We start from the raw sequence: 19,173 nt of genomic DNA, 5'->3' as shown, positions 1-19,173 counted from the left end.
AAGAGATGATGCTTATAATGGACAAGTCAGCCTGAAATACATTATAGGACACAGGTGATCTGCTGACTAACAGTCACTTCATGCATTAGCCAGAAAAGCTACATCTGGAGGTTCTTCTCATCTTTTGTCTTGTTGGTTGGCCTGCAGCCTACTTGTCTAGATGTTTGTTTCATTCTATGGAGTCAAACAAAAAGTAATGCAGGGAACACATTCCACACCAACAATGGTGCACTTAGGTACCAAATAGATGACACTATTGATTGGACATGTTGCCAGAGAGAAACATGGCCTGTAAAAATAGCAGATTAAGCTAAAAATGAAGAATGGAATTAAGGAAAATAAACTACATGCAACATACAGTTCTAACATAATATAAGTTGCATGTGGATTAGCTAGAAACCCACAATAACAGCAGACAATGCTTCTTGAGATAATACAGGAAAAGTCTTGGTTCTATTGCTTAAAAATCACTTCCATGAAGTATAATCTACCCATTCCATATCATTTGATGTTTGTCACAGTCTATAAAAGCAGTTTACAGCATTTCCAAAAATGCTCTGAATGAAGGATGTTTGAGTACTTCATATAAATTATGCTGCTTTCAAAAGTGTTCCATTTTTCTTATGATGTGTTACATTTCTAATGCTTGGAATTTTTTTCTTGTAGCAGAAATCTTAACTGTGAAACTTTAGAAAGAAAAGAAACCTTGTACTGTACAGGGCTTTTACATTTGTTGGGAGCCCCATTAGATCAACAATCAATGTGCTAAACTGCCGTTAATGCCACAGTTTTCTATTCTGTTGGAGATGGCCTGCTGTATGTGTGGGATGAATCAGTGAACCCAGGTCTCCAGTGACTCCTTAAGTGGCTTTTAGTTTTTTCTTTTATAGATGTCAGCATCATACTCCTACTATTCAAAGCCCCCATTGTGTTTACTCCTACTTACATTGACTTTGCCTTTTCCAGTTTCAACCATAGCTTTCAGGTAATGTGAAATAAGTAACATACTATCTATTTCTTGTAACTTTTTAAAAAAATTTCTCCTTCAGAACTCCAAACTTTAAATGTCTTCTGTTAAACAAAAGCATTCTGATTTTATATCAGCAGTCAGCTCTGATATATATATATATATATATATATATATATATATATATATATATATATATATATATATACACACACACACACACACACACACACACACACACACACACACACACACACACACACACACGTGGATGTTTATGTTTTCTTTCCTCTGATTTCTTTTTTGTCAACTCTTTGTGTGTGTGTGACAAAGAATGTGGAGTCATTGGGCTTCCACTGAAATTTCAGGTATTCATTTAAAGCTGACTGTTAAAGTGACACACTAAACATGAAGATTGAAATATTAATGATAGTTGGATAAAATGTGAATACGTGAGCCCCCCCCCCTCCACACACAAACAATCTTAAAACTGTCCTTCATTACCTGCTAAACATGGCAGAAAGTACATATGACTGAAAATTTGTAATTTAAAAACTACATGCTAATTCTTTTGTCCTGGATTTTTGAAGCAAGTTATACATTACATTTAGGATCAGTTGTTCAGTAAGGAGAATGTTCTTGCACAGTGGATATTTAACACAGTGGGATTACTTTACTGATGAGGATGTTTTGCTCCAGGCATTTATGCAAATGACAAGTAACGTAGCTGGGGCGGGGTAAAGGGGGCAACTGTCCTGGGTGCAAAGTATTAGGTGAAGAGATCAGCCAATCCCAATCACTCTTTAATGCATACCCATTGTCAGACTCTGGGTTTCTGGTCTAACATGTAGCAGTTGCTTGCTGCATTTGTAGCAAGCAGTTTGTTACAGTTTAAAAGTAACATTTTTTTTTTTTTTTTTTTTTTTTTTTTAATAAAACCAAAGCTTTAGTTCTCTGCATGTGGTCTAAACTGTAGAAACATGCTTGCTACATTTCAAAAGTAAAAAAAAAAATTTTTGATAACTATAAAACTTGGGCACTGCAGCAACTTGTGTGGTGGTATAAACTGTAGCAAGAAATTTAAAACAACAAAAAAAAACCTGATTGACTCGTACACTTCAGGAGCCCCAGGTACCTGATCACTAACAAAGAGCTGGGGCAGGAGGGAGTGGGTGTGTATCTGGCCACCTGATTGGTGTATCAGTAGAAGGAGCAAACCATTTGTTTTTGCCCTTCGTTTGAAGAGCTGAGGGGGTGAGGGGGTGAGGGGGTGGAGCACTAATTCATGGGATGAGAACATCACACTAGTTGAACCAGCTATGCCTTTGTAATTCACATGGGTTTAGTCTTTGGCCCTGGCTTTGGATGAATCATGCAAAGTAGGGGAATAGAAGGGATCCAATAGCTAATGCCTTTTACCTCTTTAAGAGGGTGGATGAGGTTCATTTCTCTTTGGCATGACTTCTAACTCTTTGAAAGTGGTGATGATGGCTGAATATGACCCAAGCCTGAACTGTGTGGTTTCCTCCCTTACGGGATGTAGCCAATGTCATTCCACAGGACTTGTATATAAATCTGCATGCCTGCTAGTTAGTCATGTTCTGTTATGAATCGCTGACATCCACAATGCTAAGTATCATAAATGCTTGGAAATAATGCCCACAATTCATAAGGATGAAAAAATTTACTTTAAGCATTTTTTCCATGGGGAATGCTCTCCTCTCCAATTTATATATACTGATTCCACAATCACACCAATTTGAAGAAGTGGAGAAACCCCCAAAAGAAGTAAGTCACAGTTGACGCATACTTTAAAATCGCACTGGCAATGCTTTTCTATGAAAACCAGCAATTAATGTGTTTTTTCTTTTTGTGTCTTTTTCGTCGGGCCACTGACAGTCATTGAATTTCACCTCACACACCTACAGAGGAGCCATTTAGTGAGTATATCAGTACACATTGCATCCCTCTCTGGATGTTAGGAAGCAGATAAAACACCCCCCTCTTGTGGGGGGTGATCACTATAATAGTTATGCTGTGTCCACTACATGTCAGTTATATGGCTTGTAGTACATATTCTACTATGGAAGATTGATGACAAGGACTTGGGATAGCAGTAGGTATTTTTGACTTGGCAGACACAATGGGGACAAGAGGAGTTTAAGTGTGCACTGATAGGTGTCATGTGTTACAGGGATTCCTGATGTGTTTTTTTTTTGCCCTGCTTGTCTTTACCATCAATATCTTTCCTCATTTTAGAGGCTAATTCATTCCCACACTGGCTGGACTTAGCCATGGTTTCAGCTACAATGAGAGGGAGGTCTGCATTTTCTGTTGTGTTATATTGTACACACAGGCCCGCTCCATTACCCAACATGTGATGACATTATCATGGATCTTCTGACCACAGATAATGTCAGTGCATTTCCCATACTTATAGCGAAGTTGGGTCCCATGCTGTCCACTGCTGGCTGTAGCCTTAGTCACCAATCTCCTTCCCTCCCCGTGGTGTAGGTGAGCTGTGAAAATGTCACTGTTTATTAACATTAGCTGATTCCTTAGATGCCAGATCCACAAATCAAGCAATTATTTCTGTGTTGTAATGCTAGCTGTTTAGGTACAGTAAAGAAACAAAATTTAAGGCACACTTTTGTACTTGTAAGAATATACATATTAATGCAACATTAATACATTGCAACTGATTCATATATAAATGTTAACATATTTACAATAATGCTACGACTCAGCAAATGGATAATGCATCTTTAACAACTACAGCACAAAAACATTAAACAAAGCCTAGATTCTGTAATGGACTTCATGAATAAATGAACACAGTGCTTCCTTTCTAACTATATGCATTAGACACTTGGTACTGTAAATAGTTCCCTTACTGACTTATTTGATCCGTGCACACAACAGCAGGTCCCAAACTACAGTGACTGACCTTACTTCCAGAGTCCTTGGGTCCACATTCACCTTTATCGTACCACCATTTGTTTTTCAGCTTGTCTAAGACGCCTGCCTCACTGAGTTTCAATACGGCAAGGTTTACAGGAGTTCTTCACGTGGGAAATAACATAAATAACATTATATATGTTATTTTATGTTATTCAGTTAAAACTACATTGAATTGCATTATAAAGTGACAGAGTGAAGGCTCCAGGACAAGTTACATAATACTAGGCCACATTCAGAAACAAACATACAACTGGAGCCTACTCCATCGCTTTAGGTAACTGGCACATACTGCTGGGGAAGATTTAAATAAACGTATGCAATTACTGTGAATGCAAAACTATTGGCTGCATCTGAATAAAGCTTAATGTGTATTAACACATATCATAAAGATATAAATGACCACTTATCAAAAAACTGCATGTAAATCTTGGATAAATTAAATATGATGTTTCAGACCAACTCTGTTTTGTTATATTTGTTATTTATTTATGTTACCTAATAAATTTACTTGGGTTTTTGTGTCTGCATCCTTATGATATTTTTCTGTGACTGACTTTATGGAAACCAAAACACAGCTGCACATTACTTTTAGGCCTACCCATGCAATATTTTGTGCATCTTCATCTGTAATGCAGTGAAAAACCTACATAGATGTATTATTTTAAATATTTCTTGCTAGATATCACCTATTGATAAGAATACTTGCAGGGACAAATTAGACTTCCTTTGGATTATCAGCCTGAAACTAATACATATGAGAAATTCAAAAAAAGGCACAGCAGGCAAAAATCAAACAAAGAATACTGACACCTTCCTAAAACTGGTTTATCTTCTAAACTGTCATTTCATTAGAAGTATGAAAGAATATTATTAACATGTAAAGGTAGTCAGCAAGTGCTTTGGAAAAGGTGTACAGCTGTAGGTCAGTGATTGCCTCAACAAAAAGTGCAAATTCCCACAAGAGATGCTACCCTTTTTTCTCAGTTTGCTCTTTCTGTTATAATACACAAAAGAAGCCACTTTCCAAAGTATTGTTAAAGGGGATTGCAAATTATTGTGCAAGATGCTGACACTCAAGAGTGCTGTTTGCCAGTAGCAGTGTGCTAACGTCTGCTAGCAAAATACATTATGCTGTAAAAGCTGGAGTGGTACTGTATGTGTTAAATCCAGTATAATTACCACTGCAATCAGCAGTAGCACTTTGTTATGTGTTCTGGAAACCAAATTAAAAACAGTGGGTTAAAAGCTATTGAGGAGAGTGGGGTGGTTAAGAAATAGCGCTCCTCCTGTGAACATACGTAATAGAAATGCAGTGGCAACTGCTCATTTTCACAAATTTCTAACTTTGTGATGTCATATAAGAAGAGAACCAGAACTTCCCTTTCCTGTCTATCAATATGTGGTTGGCTTAAATGTTAATAAGACTGGCATGAAACAAAGGCTTTTTTTAAATGAACAAAATAATTACATAACTTTTTACAAGCAAATTAATTGAAATATACACATTCATCTTGAGATTGTTATAATCTAATTAGATTTTGTTTACCTAAAATGAACAATGTCTGTGTCTTTTATTATTCTGACTCTGATTCTTCACAGGAAAATGTACATTTCAATGTTTGGTTGTTGTTTAGAGTTGCTGATGCTGAACCACTGTACAGACTGCAAATATTTTTGCTTTGACAGTAATTGCACAAACATTAGATGCAAGACTTTTTTTTATAATACTGACACAGACTTTAATGTTTCTTGGTGTAGTACTGAGGAGGTTATTTAACACATATACCCCAGCAGATGCACCAATTACTTAACGTACTGTTTACCCGCTGTTGGTGACATTGAAGCTAACCTTGGAGTCACCTCCCCCGCTGCCACATTCTCCTTTGTCGTACCACCATTTGTTTTTCAATTTGTCCAAGAGGCCTTGTTCATTCAGTTTTAAAACTGCGAGGTTAACAGCATTTCTTGAAACGATAAAACATACTTGTAAGAATCTGCTCAGCTTTTAAGATGTTAAATGGAATGAAGGCTTGAAGAGTCCCTAATACCAATGGGAAATTTTTGAGAAAAAGCATATTTACACATTGCTTATATTATAGTTTACATAGTATTAATCATATGTAATACTTCTACTTTTTTATAACGCAACAGTTTCACTGTAAAATTTTGGTCTTCTTTCGATTTGCTAGTAATGTCTTTCGGCTTTTCCCGGTTAGGGGTCGCCACAGCAGTACTCCGGTCCGCTGTTGATTGGCAGTGGATTTTTACAGTGCCGAGTTGCCAGCCCGACACCCAACCTTCAAAGAAGGCACACCCACTCACGCACGCACCTACCTGCATGTCTTTAAACATCACTCGACCGCAGGGAGAACATGCAGACTCCACACTATTTGTTTCATATTGCATATGACATCAGAGTTGTTCTTAGCCCAGCACAGTCAGCTGGTGAGAGAGACCTTGATGTCAAGTGCATCTAAGGAAGCATATCAAATAAAATATCAACAGCACTAATAACCAATAGAAATAATAAGTAAAATAAATATTGACAGTTGGATGCATTTCACTTGTGCACTAAAAAAAGAAGGGGGGGGTTCTATAGAACTAACCTAACTATAAACGTAACTATGTACAAATATTGCATTTCTTCAATGGTTTCCAAATGGTTTTAGGGCTCTTCAACATTTTTAAAGCTTAATCCAAACCAGATAAACCTCTCCATAGTAATCATTAAGACTTTTGTACTGTTCATGTAATTCTCAGTATTTTTTTAGTATGACTGATGTTTTTGCAACTTGTATTGCAGCTATCTGCAATGCCTGCAGCATATTCACAGCGCTTTTCACTACCCTGCTTTCAGAAAACAATGCTTTCAGATCATGCACTATATTAGTGAATAGATTTCAGATTTAATAACTTTCTTGCTAGCAAATTAGTTTTCATCATACATTATTCAACTGTTTCTAGCAGTAGCTCTATTGCTTTCAAGCAGAGATGTGCTGATATCTGTAGAATGCAAGGAATAACTTAAGATATAATTGTGCAAGATTTTAGCTACAAAACAGATGACTGATATGGATTTTATTCCTAATACCATGGTGTTGAATAAAACAACTTGGCTATGGACTGCAGTTTGAGGCTATTAGCAACCACATTAGTTTCTGCTTCAGAGAGAGTAAGTTCATAATAATAATAACAGAAAAGACATAAATATATGTGTAGTAAATGCAACGTGCATGCTTAATGACAACATTATTGCTCTCAGCTTGTAATGGTGGTTAATACAGTTACAGAGCAAGCATAAACTAACAGGGAAACAGGACAGAAATTAAGAGGGATAGCAGAATCATACACTATGCTGATATCCTTAGATATAGTAAAACAGCCAAATAATAGTAAATGTTTTTGCAGTACATTCCACTACAAACAGCTGGAAATGCATACATGTTGGAAAGAACAGCAAGCACTGTTATGACCGAGATATACCTTACTATAAGCAGTGACTGCTGTAGGTTTATGGAAATAAAACAAACAATATTTTAGAAAATGACAGCTAGATTTTACCAAACAACACAATTATCCAAAACATGTCTACAGTCAAAACAAATGAAACAATACCAGATTTTTTGGACTGTCTTAAGGTTTATGTCCTGCAATCTCTTCCCTTTACCAAACATTTACAAAGTAGGATCTTGCTTTCAACCATGGTAAGGCCAGTAAAGTACAGCTGTGTAAGTAAACTTACCATAAGTGTCGATGTTCAGATGATCACTGCTGCTGTAGCCTTACCTATACGGGTTATATCCTACCAAGGATGCAACAACCAACCAGCTTCCAAAGCTTCAGGCCAACTGCCATGCACCCAAACTGGCTTTCCTGGCAGCAGAAAGAGGGAGGTTGAGCACTGAAGAATAATACTAAGAACAACAACAACAACAAAAATGTCCACACCCTGGCATAAAAAAGCACACCAAAATACAAGGGGGGTGGAGAGAGGGAGCAGCTACTGCAGTAGTGATCATTCGAACATGTACTGTTAAGGTAAATTTACTTACACAACTCATCATGTTCATCATATCGATCACTTCTTTGGTAGCCTTAGCTATATGGGTAGATTACCCTAGCTTACTGAATTTGGGAGGTGGAAGGAGAAGTGTTCAGGAGCCCCTGGAGAATAGCCTCTACCAAAGCTTGATCTATACCTAGAGAAGAGATCAAGCTTGTAATGTCTTGTAAATGTATATAGAGTTTCGACCAAGTTGTTGCTTCTAGAATACTTCAAGAATCCACCCCTTTTGAAAAACCCATAGATGAAGCCAGGGTCCTGGTAGAGTAGGCCTTGACCTTGCCTGGAATAGTTTTGTTTTGGTGAGTATAACAAAGGATAACAGCCTGAGACAACCACTTGGAAATAGTCTGTTTTGACACAGTTTATTCTTCTTCTTACCTTCACAAGAAATGAACAACTGATCCAAAGATCTGAAAGATTTAGTTTTATCAAGACAGTACCTGAGTTGTCTGTATATGGGGTATCCTTTCTCCCTCATTTTAGGTTCAGGAGGGAAAGCGGGATGATCAATAATTTGGCTTAAAGTAATCTCAGATATCATTTTAGGGATACAAGAAGGATTACTTCTCAAAGAAACACCTTCTCTATGGAAAATGAGTTGACTCACCATAAGAGCTTGCAACTCAGATTTTCTTCTTGCAGAGGTCAGAGCAATTAGCAAAACAGTTTCTCATGTTATGAGCCTCAGGTTAGCCTGATTAGCTGGTTAAAATGGAGCAGGTGTTACATTTGTTAACACAAAATTAAGATCCCAAGGAGGGGTCACCAGTTTTCTTGGAGGCCTCTTATGCAAAACTCCTTTCAACAACATTTTGACATGAAAATGCCTTGAAAGAGGGGGATCCATGGGCAGACATGCTGAAATAGCTGATTAATGAATTTTGATGGTGGAGTAGGAAAGGCTATAGGCTAGTAAATCATACAAATATTGTAAAACCAGAGAAACACTAGCCTTGCATGGATGTTGGTTATGTTGCTGGCACCAACTAGAAAACATCTTCTATTTGCTAACATTGACTTTCTAGTAGCAGATTTTTTGCCTGCATTAGTGCCTGCTGCACATCCTAGGTAAAGAGATGCCTAAAGGCAATTAAGACCTTACCATCCAGGCAGTCAATTGAAGTTGATTGGGGTCAGGATGTATGAAACACCCCTGATCTTGTGCAACTACATCTATTCTGTGAGGAGGCTTGATAGACTGGTTCTATCACTTGTGGTACAGCATGTGTTGAAGGACATGGGGAAGTAAAGGAGTCTGTTTTTTGGGTGAGCAATTACCCCCTGTAAAGGAGGGATTTCCTCCCTCTGTCATCTCTAACTGGCTGAATGATCTTCAGAACCATTTTATCTGAAGCTATCTGCTGCCAAAGAGAAAAGTAGAGATTCAGACTTTCTGGAATGGAAAAGGGGCTAACAGGGTGGGAGGGGTGTATGAGGTTCCGTAAATAGTCGTTCTGAGTTGTAAAACTGTCCTTGGTTTTGGGGAGTTCCTGAATTGTTTTTGGAAGCTCCTGTCATTTTTTCTTAAATGTCTGTTTAGCTGCATTTTGTTAAGACATTTATTTTGTTTTTTTTTTTTTTTTTGCCAAAACTCGATAAAGATTTGTACTACAATGAAAACTGGATAAAGGGTTAGAGAACCCTTAGAAAATTTTGAAAAGGAGGGTTGAAAATCTTAAAGATTTCCTGTATCAACCTAGCTATTTTATAGCATGTTTTTGATAACCTCTGCAGGAGAGCAAACAAAAACTATCTCTGTCCAAAGGAGAATTTAAAATCTCATTTTTCACATCACCTGGGTGGTTTGATACCTTAGCCAGGAAAACCTCCTCAAAATAGTGCCAGTAACCATAGATTTGGAAGAAGTATCAACTGAGTCATTCACACACTTTAAATGATTTGTGACTTGTAAAATGAAAGAAACTAAATTATTCAAAGTAGATTTTTCCTTGCAAGAAGAAACTGCAGACAAAGCATTCCTCATTATTTCACAATTAGTCAGATTAATGAGCCTAACAATTCAAAATTCTGAAAATCAAAGTTACAGAAATATACAGTATTTTCCATATTTATCAATAATCTTGCCATCCTTGTCAGAAAGATAAGGATTGGAATTAACCAAATTTTAGCAGCAGAATGATTAACTAAAGTTATAGCTGCTAGGTCAGGTTTGGAATGAAAGTATAAAAACTTAAAAGACTGAGGAACTTTATATATTTTATCTTCGTTTTCAAGGGCCGCAGGTTGACTAGCAGGAAAATTGCAGGCAGTGACACACACATCCTCCAAAGCTGAAAGAACTGCAGGAATGGGTGTAGGTGCTATAAATTCCTTCTGTAAAATTTCATAGCATTTTCTGATGGATTGTGGAATTTCAGCGTTCTCCTACTGAAAACATTAGCACATTCTGAAAACAGTCTCAGAGAAAGAAAAAGAGAAACCGCCATAGGGAGAATCAGAAACTGAGCTTTCTTCATGTCTGAATCAGACAACTGAGGAAAATATCCGGTCTCTGTCCCTTCTTCTGTCCAGATTCAGAATCTTGATGTGCTTCAATAAACAAAACATCTCTCTTTATTGTACCAGAAACCTCCTTATAAGAAGGAGCAATAGTCTGAATTAAACCCTAAGCCAGACTCAATATACTACTCCTAAGGAAATGTGAGGAGGAGTAGGTACATGTTTAGTTTTCTGTTTCTTTTTGACAGGAAACAATGGGGACAACAGTGTAATAAATGGCAGCAAAAGCTTTCCCGGGGATGGGCACAACATGCTGACCAAACAAGGAAGTCTTCCCTGTTCCTCCTCACAGGTCCAACAAGAGTGGCTCTGCTTTACCCACTGAGGGGAGCCGAACAGCGAAAGAAGATGTTGCTAACCCTTGGTCCATACTGACTGTAGGTGCTACACCAGAGGGATCTTGAGTAAAAGATGAGTGGTCAGAGGAACAAGCTTTGTCCACAGCAGAGTCACCCACTTGAGTATGAGGCAAGTTGCTAGCCTGCTGTGGTGGCAAAGGCGGTTTGATTAACATTTTCTTTTTGTGGCAGGAAGAAGGACCAACCACGGGACTGGTACTTTGTTCCATCGTCAAGCCGAAAATGGCAAAGCAACAATTAAATGAGTGATCAGAGGAACAAGCTTTGGCCACAGCAGAGTCACCCACCTGAGTATGAGGCAAGTTGCTAGCCTGCTGTGGCGGCAAAGGCTGTTTGATTAACATTTTCCTTTTGTGGCAGGAAGAAGGACCGACTACGGGACTGGTAGTTTGTTCCATGGCCAACCCAAAAATGGCAAAGCAACAGAAGCCAGTACAATTTTAAAGTATTTAAAAGTCCCTTTTCACTCAAAAACACAATAAAAAACAGTTTAAAAACACTTTACCAAACAAGTAAATAAATAAAATAAACACAATTTCCTCACCGAACAAATGGTATACAACTACTATAAAAAATGTAAAACTTACAGGAAAAACATGCATTCCCATTTAAAAGTACAGTTAAGTCTTGCGACAGTCTGTTAGAACATAAATTGCTAGCTTAAAATAACTTTCCTAAACAGGAAAGTACAATTAAACATTTTTTAATGTGGACGTTTTTCCACAAAGGGAATTATCTGGCCAGCAAAAGAACAGCACAAGCCAACTGTCAATCCTCAGAAACTGTCAGAGGACCAACTTCTTTATTGTTAGGTATTCTCTGAAGGGCATGATGATGAAACCTGTCTTTTTAGTCTGATAGCTCAAGCTAATAGTTTGGCTGTGTGGAAGGTTCCTGATAGCTTTGGAAGTGGGCTAGCTGCTATATACCTGGCAGAATATAGCCCACACATCTAAGGCTACTGCAGCAGTGATCAGCTTGACGAACATCTTCACAGCTGGTTTTCTTTCTTTACTTTGCTAGCTTCATGCAAAGAAAAGCAAAATAAAGGGGTTGTAATACCAAGCATTTGTTTTTCTCAGTTTCTCTACAGTACTACTGCCAAACATTTCATCATCAAATGGGTTACATTTAAGATTCAGGCAATATTTAAAGATAGATTAATTATCATTTTAACTTGCAGCTAACAAGAGGGATGTGGCATTATTATTTACAGAGTCCTACTAAAAATAAAGTCTGACAGGCTTCACTTAATATTTCTGACATCCTGAGCAAAATGAAGACTTACAAAGCAATCAGCAGGAAAAGGCGTGCATAACAGTTTGGGAAAAAAAGACAAACATCAGTACCTTATATACCTTTAAAGATTTACAAAACTTGTTTTTATTGTAAGTAAAGGGGCAGTGTACGTAAGGACACTGTTAAGTTCCTCACATAGAACTTCTGAAGCGGAATTGTTTGAAGTTGAAAAACAGACTTTGTGGTTGATTGAACTAATTTTACTTCCACACTCATAGAGAACGTAGTAGAGAACCGTGGCTATGATTCAAACAGGGGAACCACATGGTAAAGTAGAAATGTTGCAAAGTTGTCAAAGTACAGACTACTGAATTTGTTTTTCTTGCTAGTATTAGGAGAGGCTTATTTGGTACAGACAAACAGCCATATAATCCAAAGCATTACATGGAATTAAAACATAAATGATAAAAGAGAAGGGAAAACAAAGTAGGAAATTCATTGTTTATATGCAACATGTATTTTTTTTTTACTAAACTTTATTGGGCCATGTAAAAAATGCATTTAGCTTTTCACTGCTTCTTCTGACTTACTAACAGCCTTAGCATAATTATGGAGGTATAAGTCAGGAAACAGTGAGTAGCACACCAAAAATAATGAGTTTTATTCAAACTGTACATCTATCTGTTTCTATGTGTCTATCTATCTTTCTCTCTCTAGATGCTAAATGTATGTGAATACGAGTGAGTGTGTGTGTGTGTGTGTGTGTGTGTGTGTGTGTGTGTGTGTGGGTGTGTGTGTGTGTGCACGTGAGTGCTTGAAGATATGCACACACACACACACACACACACACACACACACACACACATGCGCCCCCTATTTTTCTATATATACTCTTCTGTGCAGTGAGCATTCTGTAAGATATTTTCAAAGGCAAGCTGAATATTAGAAAATAGTATGCAGTTTCTGAATTCTGAGGATATATGCACAACACAGATATAAACATGCATGTGTATGCATGCACATGTACACACACGCACAAGCACACACACAAACGTACACAAACACACACACTTTATAGTTCTTTTTTTGTTTTGCTATCCTGAAAATATTTTGATATCCCTAAGTGTAAGTGTTTACCAAAAATTGTTGCATAAGATCTACATCAAACACATAGCTATACAGCTATTGTCAGTGAGCCAGTAAAACAAGATACAATCTACATGTAGAATACATTTCTAAAAATAACACAGGATATACAGAACTAATGTTGCCACTACACACAGTTAACTGGCTTTTACATTTCTGTCTTGGATATGCTCAACATTTATTTCAAAGACAACAAGTAAAGGAATTGCTGACAGCTGAATGACTCCAACTATAAATTGTACCTATTGGTGATGCCACAATGGACCACTAGAGTGCAGTACATACTTACTCGGATCTCAGATATACCCAAGCCGCTTACTTGCCTACTCCGAGAAGCAGCTCCCTTGTCTTTCGCAAAAAAGCAGTACTAGGTATTGAATTAATTGGGTGACATTGTTTCATGTTAGTTTCCTTTCAAATATTTTCATTTTATAGAGTATAAACATATCAATATAAACATTTTTCTATTACATTAAAGGCAAAATAAAAATAAATAAAAAAGTAAAATAAACAAAATGAGTACCTTTTTTGCTTCATGCTTACTATTACATAGAATTTAGTAAACCCTGAGGTAGGATATACGGCCAATTAAAAACAATTAAATATATTTTTCAGACGGATTTTATACACATTGTATGTAATACTATATTCACTGGGGGGGGTTCAAGGTAAAAATAAAATGTGTGCCACAAACCACAAAATACAATGAATAACACATAAGAAGCCACTAGTCATATAGTACTAGTAGTAATTAATGAAATGCATGTGTAATAGACTTCTTCTTTAGTCTTGCTTTTTTAGTAGCAGAACTCAACTGCTCACTGTGTAACTACACTTTTTGCTAACAGTAATGATGTAAATATGCTTCAGTGAAAAGCCTATTTTTTTGTTTTCTCTAGAAAAATGCCATTAAAATAGATAAATGAGATAGTTTTTGTAGCTTAATGATCTGCCTGAAAAACGTGGGTGTTAAAGCTTCTGATTTGCAATACAACATATGCACTTAATAGTGCCTTACTTCTGGGGAGTGAGCTATTTCTGAATGTGTGTGTGTGTGTGTGTGTGTGTGTGTGTGTGTGTGTGTGTGTGTGTGCGCATACATATAAGTTCAAAGATCAGTCCCTGAGATTCAGAAAGGGTGACTGAGTGCAGTAAGCCCTACCATGTGCTGCCAGCCCCTTGCGGTAACCCTTTCCGATTTAGAGAGAGGCCCACTGCATTGATTTTCTATCGTCAGAAGAGCAACCATGGTGGGCCATTCCAGGGGAATGGCCATTGCTAATTAGCTATGTGCTCTCTTCACCAGAAGTGCCTGCAGTAAGTGATTTGCACAAACAAGCAATCCAGGGACTCACTTATCTAAATAAATTAGCAAGGCTGGCTGTGTTAATGAACTTGACCAAATGACTGTGGTTGCCCATTGAAGTCAATGGGAAAAATTACTTTGCAGGTAATTTTAATGGAGTTCAGCAGACAGTGGTGGTGAAGTGTGAGAGTGTGTGTCCAAGTTGGGGGGGGGGGGTCTGTGTGGTTGCAGTAGGGGTGTTAGCTAAGGGATCAAGAGTGTTGTGGCATGTGTGTGTGTGTGTGTGTGTGTGTGTGTGTGTGTGTGTGTGTGTGTGCGCGCATACATATAAGTTCAAAGATCAGTCCCTGAGATTCAGAAAGGGTGACTGAGTGCAGTAAGCCCTACCATGCGCTGCCAGCCCCTTGCGGTAACCCTTTCCGATTTAGAGACAGGCCCAATGCATTGATTTTCTATCGTCAGAAGAGCAACCATGGTGGGCCATTCCAGGGGAATGGCCAGAGCTAATTAGCTATGTGCTCTCTTCCCCAGAAGTGCCTGCAGTAAGTGATTGGCACAAACAAGCAATCCAGGGAATCACTTATCTAAATAAATTAGCAAGGCTGGCTGTGTTAATGAACTTGACCAAATGACTGTGGTTGTCCATTGAAGTCAATGGGAAAAATTACTTTGCAGGTAATTTTAATGGAGTTCAGCAGACAGTGGTGGTGAAGTGTGAGAGTGTGTGTCCAAGTTGGGGGGGGGGGTCTGTGTGGTTGCAGTAGGGGTGTTAGCTAAGGGATCAAGAGTGTTGTGGCATGTGTGTGTGTGTGTGTGTGTGTGTGTGTGTGTGTGTGTGTGTGTGTGTGTGTGTGTGTGAATTGTTGAGCATGTCTGTGAGTTCATTTGAGTGAAGCTGGGGTGTCATGTTGAGTGACTATGTCTGTAAATCTCTACATGTGTGTGGGAGAGTTAATGATGGGATGCCTCTGCCAATATGATGCATGGACCCTCAGTGGTAATTATAACTAAAAAGTGCTATTTATCACTGGCAGTAATTACAGGCAAATCAGACATATGTAAACATTGACCTATGTTAGGTAGTTTATGAAGCCGTAGCCGATGTTGCTGAATCCTAGGGAATATTTCTAAACATGCAGAAACCTTAAACAGTTCTAAAGGTTATGTAGAAAGGTAAGCCTCTGGAGACTAAATAATTTCTTACACCATCTTCAGCCTGTGAGCTTCTCCCTCCATATTTAGATTATTAGAAACCAAGACAAACCATTGAGGAATGTATTAGGCAAAAGAGAAACTGACCACATCTGAGAGATGAAGGCATTGCTATCCTAGATTTGTGTCAACTCATTGATGAGAATATTACCGACAGTCCTTTTCTCTGATGACAAATGAGTGAAAGACAGAAACTATAAATGTACCGGGATTTGAAGACCCTCATTGTGACAAAAGACAGAAGCAAGTCTAAAAGAAACAGTCAGACACAAGAGAAATGGTGGTATGGGGAACTGGAGTATCAGCTGTTTACATTTGCATAGGGTAGTAGGGAGAGGAAGGTAGCTAATCGTAAAGTGAGCAGGGTCTGTGGAGGCTGTTTTATGATAAGTTAGTTTGACTTGTGGTAACTGGTAGTGGTAGCTTGAGTTGCTATGTTTATTTGTAATGAGGTTTAACAAAGTAATAACATACCAAGTCAAGTTATTTAACAGGCTAGTCATTAAATGTATACCTGTAACCAAAGAAATGGTGTTTAAGGATAGGAATGCATTCTTTTATCCAGGATTAGTCAATATCTAGAATGTTTGAGTGGTGAGTATTGAAGAAGTTATCTAGTTGTCCAAGTTTGTTTTTATGCTGCCTACACTTAGGAGAACATGTCTGAGAGGTTGAAGGCCTACTGTTTTGATTGATAAAACTTTTCTTTTTTGTGAGGTAATCAATGAAGGTAAGAAGTGTGGTCCATTTTGTATGTTGTTTTATAGAAGAAGAACATCAAATGTCCATGTTAATTTATTAAGGATTTTGAAAATTTAAACTTGCAAATACATGTTAAGTTTGTTTTGTGTTTGTTTGATATAGTTAATAGGGGAAATGATGATAATTGGTGTGGTGTGTTTATTTTGTTTTACATGCCAAGACTTATGGAGGGTGTGTTCGCTTGGAATAAAAGAATGTGGGGGATATGCATATGTTTGGGTGTGTGACTGAAAGATGGAAAGAATTCTAGATTTCCAGGAATTAACTAGTTGTTTGTGGAAAAGTAAAGACAATTGGAATGTGTGCCATTAGAAACTTTCTTGTTGTTTTTGCTCACCTATGTAAATGATGTCAAAAAAAGGGAGGCGAGAAGATGGAGCTGCAGATTAGTAATATGCATGCCTGTGTGTTATATATCTATATATGTTCATAGGTTCATAGTTGTTTACTAGGCTAATGACCACTAGGGCCTTTAAAAGCCTAGGTGTGCAACCCAAATGTGATCCACAAATTTGATTTATATTTGCTTTATTGGGGGTGATTTACTGACTGCCTTTGTCCATCACAGACATAGAAAGCAGACCAGGGGTGAATTTCCAATTACCCATCCATTGGTCCAAGTTGTATTTAAATAGGGATAGTGAGAAACTCAGTGGAGGAACTCTGCTTCACTTGGATGGGGAGCCTATTTCAGAAAATGGAAATTCTCTGAGAAACATACTTGCCTCTCCAACATATCCTATTTATGCTACAAGCAAAGTTTACTCCTGATGCTCTTTGTTTTGTGGAAATGCAAAAGATTCATCAACAAAGGGTCCAGGGATGCCTTGTATGCCAGGCAAAGCTATCCTCTCAGAAGTATGCATGATACCGAGTAAAGAGACAGGGCTTTGAGGCAATCAGCATAGGGCATTGTGTTTACTCATTTTTTTGTAAGGAACCTTTGTTAATGTTCCAGTTGCTGCATGCATCTGTTCAGGTACATTATACTGTATGATGAGCCTGATGAGGGACGAGTACAGTGGTATGATGACCTGCCTGGACCTAGATGCAATCCCCTTGCTTATAAGTTGAGCAACATAAAATGATGCTCTTACTACCTTGGACACAAGTTGGTTGAAGGCTAGGTTGCTATATACATGAGTTCTCAGATCCCTGACTACTGAATCAACTACTAAGGGTGTTTTATTGATGATGTAGTTGCCAGGGAGGCAGACTTCCCAAAAGACACTATAATGCATTTCTTGGTATTGAGTTTTAAGCTATGGGTTTGGCACCAATCATTTGTCTGTTTTAGAGCTTCCTAAAGGGTGTTCTCATCTTGGGGGGGGGGGGGTTCAATGACTGCTTCCAATTTGCAACCATCTTAGTTCCCTAATTAGTTTGATGAGAGAGTTTTTATCTTTAAGGGATTTACCCTTTCTGATTTTTGCTATAATTTTTCATTTTGTTGTATATTTTTAATTTGGGATGCCACCAGGGTGGTTTGTTTTTGGGGCAGGTTCTGGGCTTATTCCTAACAGGTATAGTAGCCTCTATGCAGCCATTGACATGGGTTTACAGAGTTTCTGAGAGTAATTCAGCAAAGGCTGGTGTATTCTCGGGGTTTGGAGGGGCATTGAATTTTGACAAATCATCACTTAATAACAGGTAATTTGCTTTGGAATAGTTCCTAACTGTTACTGGTTTTAGTGGTATTACAGAGTTGATTTTGATTTCGAATAAGACAGCTTTATGGTCAGAGCTTAGCAGGAAGGAGGAGACATAGGGGGCAATGTTGTCCCATATTTGTGGGCACAAGGACGTTAAGCATATTCACTATTTGGTCAAGGGTGTTTATATTTACAAAGTGCAGTAAATTCTGTGCCTATAGATTTGAAGCCATATAGGATTCCCAGTCTACAGAGGGGTAATTAAAATCTTCCATGAGTAGGTTGTTAGGTTGGATGGTAAGAGTCTCCAATAGGCTGAAGTAGGCATTGATTTTCATATATACAAAGGAAATGATAGTGAGTGGGAGGAAACAAAGGTAGGGTAAGGATGCATATGATTCCAAGTGCAGTGTGGGAAAGCAGAGAGGGCATGGTCCCAAATAGTGTTACGAGAAAAACAAACAGGTCACTGGTACCCTGTGTGCTCAGTTATGTGACTGAAGGAAGACAGGATGTACATGAGTTATTATGACAGAATGAACTAAAGTTTGTAATGTGTTAGTGTGATAAACAATCACTCGTGTCTATGTAGAAAATCAAATTACAGATGGTATAGCATGAGGCTAACAACTAAAGTCATATGTAAAAATCAATGCTATTAGCTGGGAGACCCTTACCAGGCAATGGCACACAGAGAAAAGCTTTCATAGACACAAAAATGCAGGTAGTATAGAAAAATAAAGCCACACATTTGGATAACATTAATAGTACTAGAGATCTAGGATACTGAAATCTGACTGCTTGCTTTGAATGAGACGGAAAATAAGGAGATGCGTAGACTTGGTTCCTTCCCTTTGGCCTTGTGTACTGTGCCATGTTGTTGTCTTGTAGGCAAACCTGACAGTAAGGCAGCAACTCATGGGATAGAGAGAATGCTACTAATATACCAGGAGGCTTTGAATAAGGCAGAAAAAACAAAACGA

At 38.0% G+C, this 19,173-nt stretch overlaps 1 protein-coding gene across 7 annotated transcripts in view; it reads right to left on the bottom strand.

Annotated features, from left to right (window-relative positions):
• Positions 1-19,173, bottom strand: part of GRIA4 (glutamate ionotropic receptor AMPA type subunit 4) — a 2,450,678-nt gene that overhangs the window by 156,906 nt on the left and 2,274,599 nt on the right. For 4 of the 7 annotated variants that reach the window (XM_044072594.1, XM_044072590.1, XM_044072593.1 and 1 more), the window contains exon 14: positions 3,915-4,029. In XM_044072594.1, coding sequence (XP_043928529.1) covers positions 3,915-4,029 — 115 coding nt within the window. Of the gene's footprint in view, positions 1-3,914; positions 4,030-5,777; positions 5,893-19,173 lie in introns of all 7 variants that reach the window. The other 3 variants (XM_044072595.1, XM_044072591.1, XM_044072592.1) reach the window with 1 other exon arrangement.

Source organism: Protopterus annectens, chromosome 5.part0 (genome assembly GCF_019279795.1).
Source record: "Protopterus annectens isolate FY-2018-M chromosome 5.part0, PAN1.0, whole genome shotgun sequence".
Classification (NCBI taxonomy): Eukaryota; Metazoa; Chordata; order Ceratodontiformes; family Protopteridae; genus Protopterus; species Protopterus annectens.
The sequence above is the reverse complement of the archived record's forward strand: the minus strand, read 5'-3'. Positions and strand labels throughout refer to the sequence as shown.